General features: G+C 46.4%; 1 protein-coding gene across 5 annotated transcripts in view; it reads right to left on the reverse strand.

The window, feature by feature from the left end:
• Positions 1 to 3,130: 3,130 nt before the first annotated feature.
• NCOA1 (nuclear receptor coactivator 1) overlaps positions 3,131 to 5,834 on the reverse strand; it is a 177,098-nt gene continuing 174,394 nt past the window's right edge. For 2 of the 5 annotated variants that reach the window (XM_045286625.1, XM_045286624.1), the window contains one exon: positions 3,131 to 5,503. In XM_045286625.1, coding sequence (XP_045142560.1) covers positions 5,333 to 5,503 — 171 coding nt within the window. In that variant the 3' untranslated portion in view covers positions 3,131 to 5,332. Of the gene's footprint in view, positions 5,504 to 5,588; positions 5,646 to 5,834 lie in introns of all 5 variants that reach the window. The other 3 variants (XM_004696066.3, XM_045286626.1, XM_004696065.2) reach the window with 3 other exon arrangements.

A 5,834-nucleotide genomic window follows, 5' to 3' on the forward strand; every position in this document is an offset into this window, starting at 1 on the left:
GAGGAAGGAAGCGGGAGGGGGGAAAAAAGGAAAACTAGCTGATTCCGGGAACCCAAGAGGCAAGCGAATTTTGGGAATGATGAGGGCAACAAATGAAACGGGAAAAAAAAAAAAAAGTTGTGAGACATCCCCTTATAGAAAGGTCATGGGGAGGAGACAAGCCAGTCAGGGTGCAGTGTAGCAATGATGAATCATACAACTTTCTTCTAGTTCTTTAATGCCCCCCACCACTATCATGATCCCAATTCTACCTTATAAATCCAGCTAGACCAGAGGATGTACAGATACAAATAGGAACTGGAAACACAGGGAATCCAGGACAGATGAACCCCTCAGGACCAGTGGTGATGGGGGGAGGGTAGAGGGAAGGTGGGGTAGAAAGGGAAAACTGATCACAAGAATCTACATATAACTCCCTCCCTGGGGGATGGACAACAGGAAAGTGGGTGAAGGGGGACGTCAGACAGTGTAAGACATGACAAAATAATAATTTAAAAATTATCAAGGCTTCATAAGGGAGGGGGATGGGGAGGGAGGGGGGAAATGAGCTGATACCAAGGGCTCAAGTAGAAAGAAAATGTTTTGAGGATGAGGGCAACCAATGTACAAATGTGCTTGACACATGGATGTACGTACGGATTGTGATAAGAGTTGTACGAGCCCCCAATAAAATGACTTTAAAAAAAAGTTGTTTCAAAGCCTGATCAGAGAAGCCCAATAGCCTAGGAGGTACAGCAAGAAAGGGTCTGGCAACAAGGAACCTCGTGAAAGGTAAGGGGAGAATGGTGCAGTTTCTTGAAGCCCTTTCTCCACTCCGTTTAGATATGCAGGGAGGGGGCTCTTCTCCCCTAATTGTAGTGGGACCCCTTTATTGACCAAGATGACCCCCAATCCTGTCCACTGGGTGGGCTGCCAGCAAAGAATGGGACAGTTCTCACCTAACAAAGCACTGCCTTAAGTCATAGCACCAGGTGGCAAATCTGCAGCTCCACAGCCCATCCTCCACCTTACGGTCTTGGAGAAATCACAGGAGGCTTTACGTGCCAACTCTACTGACAAGTTCGTCATGACCCTGAGAGCTGGCTTCTCTTTGCAATTCCTCTCAAAGGGCTGTAGAGATTGAGGTGCTGTGCCGAAAAGCACTTTTAGACAGTCGCAGGAGACATTTGTTCTTCCCTTAAAGTTGTCAATGTCACCAGCTAAAGAGACCATTGTGTAGGTGTGGACGCTTGTGCTTCTGGCTGGGAAAGGAAGAGTTTAGCTATTAGCCGGCGCTATTTCCAAATGAAAATCCCGGAGCGCAGTTTATTGGCCGTCTGGAGCCAAAAAAACAAAACTAAACTCACTGCCATCGCGATGCCAATTCATGGCAACCCTATAGGACGGAGTAGGGGTGCCCCTGAGTTCCTCAGACTGTCCGGAAACCCCTTCTTTCTGCCGGGCCAAGGGCGGACTTAAATGACTTTCCGCTCACCAGCTGACAGAAACCTAACATGGTTATGAGGGCTCATTATTTAATTGGTTGGTAATTAAAATCCCCAGCTCTCTGGGGCTCTTTCCTTCTCCCTGCTCTCAGACTTCCTGGGGCTCCTCAGTTACTTCCTCTGGGTCCTGCAGATCTTACTGGAAATGACGCCACTTCCCTGTCTTCAGCCAGTGGACCACTCTCAAAGCAACTTCACAATCCCCGAAACCACAGAATCCAATTGTGAGGCGTGTCAGTCCCCAGTGGGGATACAAACTCCCAGAAGGCAGGGCCCAGCCGTGTCCAGATTCTTCCACTCACCTAGTGTCTGGAATAAAGAAGCCAATAAAACATGTTGAATGGATAAATGAGGCCAGAGTTTATTTTTTTGTACTCTTGTTAAGAGCTCTGACAGCAGTGAAAATACATGAAGAATACTGAATGGAGGAATGCGGCATTTGGCACCTCTCTCCAATAAAAAGACTTTATGGCTTCATTAAATCAAAAGCTTCTTTGGGGGTATAGGATGACCAAGGATGGAGCTTGCTCTGAATTATGCACTTTATTCAAATGGATGGAGCTCTCTTTGGGGAAGAGCAGTTCATGACCATGAGGAAGTCAGGGCGACTTCCTTTGTCGGGACAATTATCGTTTATTTTCTCCTGTCAGGGCCAAGGAGATGGCAGCTTCTCCCTGCGATCTTTAGGGATGGGAGCCCACTTAGACAAGACTACACAGAATGAGTGTCTCTATTTCAGCCTCACTTGCTCCTCAGCTGTTTGCATGTGAGCCTAGTCACGCAACCTCCCTTAGGATAAATGTATGACTGCATCCATGTTCAGCCTTATCCCACAGACGTATCGTTTTCACTTTGTTCCAACCCTGGGGGGAAAGGGTTGGTTTCTCTGATCTCAGACAATGACCAGACCTACATTTCGGAGTAGGGGTGTATGTGAGGGACCCTTCCTGTTTGAGGGTCTAAGCGCTCCAGCACTAGGCCAACAAGGTCGGTAGGTGGAGTCCACCCAGATGCTACTCAGAATACCTGGGAATCTACTGCTGAGAAGGCAGCGGACACCCTCTGGACACACACCATGGGTTAGGATGGACCTGAAGGCACCTTTCCTCCCCTTCCCCCTGGCCCCCACCCCGCACTCTAGAATCATACTGTGTCCCTCTCTTGCTCCCGCCAATTTCCCGTGTTGGTCGATGCGGACGCCTTCAAACCACAAGCACCGGAGGGACCTGGGATTTATAAATTGCATGGCCACACTGAGGGGAGACAGGAGACCTCGCAGTCCCAGGTCTAAGAACTTAGGTTACTCTTAAAGTGCTGTGTGGACCAATCTCTTGGCTCAAGAAGCAGGGTCAGGGAGTTAAGCATCAGGTAAAGGGCCCAAGTTAGTACATTCCCCATGCCTCATCGTCACGACTTCACTTGGACAGTCTCAGCTGTCACTGGGCTGGCTCCCATTAGGGCGACTTCAGGGAGCCTGTCTTATTATTCGTTAATTACTCAGTCAGTTGGGTTGGACTCAGGCCTGTCCTGGAGGATTGCAAACCTCATTTCCCCTGCCAATTAAGAGGCAACCTGTAAGGTTGCTAGACAAGTGTGATTCACAGTCAATGGCAAAGGGAGGGTCCTGTGGAATGAAAGGAATTATGTAGAAGCAAGCAACTTTATTGTCCTCAAATGTAGCAATAATTTTAATCTGTACATACATAAAACAAACAGTGCAATTATAAAACCTTGAAGGTGACATGCATACTTTAAGGTGCAGTTGGGATGGGGAAGGGTGTTAGCATCTCCAATTTTCCTTACCACATGTTTATTTATTTATTTTCCTACTTCCTTATGCAAAAGCACTGAGTCAGGAAACTTCCTCTGGAATGCTGAAGTTAAAGGTGAACTTCCTGAAGTTTGCACATCTAATTATCACAAACGAAACGGAAATGACCTCCTACAGCAGGTTGGTAGGGACCAGAGTGATACGGCTGGGCAGTCAAGCTGGGAATGAATGAAATCAGGGATGCATTTTCTGAGAAAACGGAAAGAGATAATGTCTGTAATTGAGTGTCTATTTGTTTCATAGCCGCTACCCCTGTGAGCCCTTCTTCCACCCAATCGTTTGACTCGGTGTAGTTTCTGAGCGATGCTGTCCCATGGACCTGTCCTCGTAACTAGGGGTAGTGAGATGCAGAAAGGAGGCCCTGGGGAAATGGCTTCTTCCTTGCAGTCTGGGTCCTCACTGCTCTTCCTCGGTGAGTTCTTAGGGCCTGTCTCTGCCACGGAAGCAGGGCGGCTGGTGAAGAGTTCTCAGATGTTGTCATCATTCACGACCGACCCGTCGGGGCCGGGAGAGGGAGTCACGGGGTGCTCGCTACCTTTGCTTCTTCTGAAACACCTCTCTCAGGCTCCCGTGGCCTCCTCGCAGTGGCTCTTCTAGAACTTAGAGAGTCAGTTCACTGGGTCCGTGACTCAAGAGGCCAGGATGAGACAGGACGTGGCAGAGAGACAGGACATAAAGGGAAAATACAGTACCGGTTGGTCTCAGAGCAGAAGAGAGAAAGTTGTATTCGCACTGATGAGAAGTCGAACCCCCAAAGTCAATCAATCTTTAAAAAAAAGAAAATTCCTTTGATTACTGATTTCTCTCCCATCCAAGTAGCCTGTGCCCTTGAGGGGACAATTCTCTGCACTGCTCTCAGAGACCCACTGGGGCAAGAGGCTCTATAGCTCACGTGAGACAGCTGTCAGGCAGCGGCACTTTGATGTGAACCCCAAAGTAAATCCATACTCGGCATCACAGTTATTAAAACAAGGAAATATTATTAGCCAGATGTAACTGCAATTCAATCAATGTTATATTTCACACGCAAATTTAGAAAAAAAATCCAGAGTATGATAATAAAAGCATAAAATTAAACGGAAGGAAATAAATTTCTACAATAAATCAGATCTATTTACAGTGAGATTTCAAGGGAAAAATAAGCTACTTGGATCATAAATTTAATTTTATTTTAAATAACTTTAGCTACCTTAGCTGTTAATACAATAAAAGCAGGAAACAGGCTGCCTTTTAAAAAATTTCCTCTTCCAGATTTAATCAGAAAATTGTTATCTACAGTAATTGACAGAACTCACTTCTTGTCCTTCACCCATCTCACCAAAAAAATTATTGCATTTTCCCCCAAACTGTATTTTTTTAAATTTCTTTTTTCAATTCCTCTGTGAATATATTCATTTCTTCCTCTTTCCTGGAGGCATCTTGGTTGAAATCCATCTTAAAAATAAAGAGGGGTACGCATGTGAAGGCAAAATATTCTCTTGGCGCCAACAGATACAAAGTTGCTAGAAGAGACTGATTGTACACACACGCTGCTGCCTGGGGTCTGGTGGGGAGGGCTGCGGACTTGGAGACGCAGGGCAGCCTCTGGTGCAGGGGCAGAGGCCAGGCCCGTCATGGCCTTTCTTCCTCGGCTCCGGTGGGAGTGAGCCGGCGGAGCTGCCTCTTCCCCTGGGACCTTGTCATTTTGGTTCTCCTCCAAAAGCCTTCATCCAGCTAAGAAGCCAATGACTGATTATAAAAATAAGAATAATTCAATTTGGCTCAAGAAATAGATTGTCCAACTGTTCTGCCTTGTTATTCTCTTCAATATACAAGGCCTTTACAAAGAAAGAAACAAAAACATCTCTCAATCTCCCAACAAAAGTGAACTTTTTTTAAATTGTTTTTTTTTTTTTTGCTCCAAATGCTACGACCTGAAGAATGGCTGCAGATTGAGATATCAAAAATCTCAGAAAAAATATATATTTGTATATCTCTGTATGTCTATGCTTTAAATTTCACATTCCTTTAAAAGTGGTTATTCAGTCAGCAGCTGCTGCAGGAGGCTCTTCTGCTGGGCCTGGGGGTTCTGTGGTCCTGACGTGGGCTTTTGAGTCCCCAGTGGACCAGGCTGGTTCAGGTAAGGGTCCCCGCCTACCAGATTCACTGTACACTGGACGTCAGCAAACACCTGAACCTGTTGCACCTGCTGGAACACAAATAGAAGATGTGTTTAGACAGAAGGGCCTGCCCCCCCGGCTCATGAGTGGGTTCTACGTGAAGTGGAAACTCACTAGAGCATTCCTCTAGTCTGTAGTCACCACAGAGAAGAACTCTTCTGTCTTCTTGTCCTACAAAAAGAAAACCGCTGCACTCATTTTGCTCAGGGTTCTGGAAAGTTCACACTTTAAAAGTAAAACCAAAATCGGAATGGTCAAGCCTCCTATCGGTTGCCATCAATAGGGAAAGTGAACACCATTGCTAATACTGCCAAGATTGGGAACGCCAGTTTCAGAGACTGGGTCTCCAGGGGGATGGGT

This window comes from Echinops telfairi, unplaced genomic scaffold (assembly GCF_000313985.2).
Source record: "Echinops telfairi isolate 266 unplaced genomic scaffold, ASM31398v2 ScPeMD7_9;HRSCAF=40, whole genome shotgun sequence".
In the NCBI taxonomy this organism is placed as follows: Eukaryota; Metazoa; Chordata; class Mammalia; order Afrosoricida; family Tenrecidae; genus Echinops; species Echinops telfairi.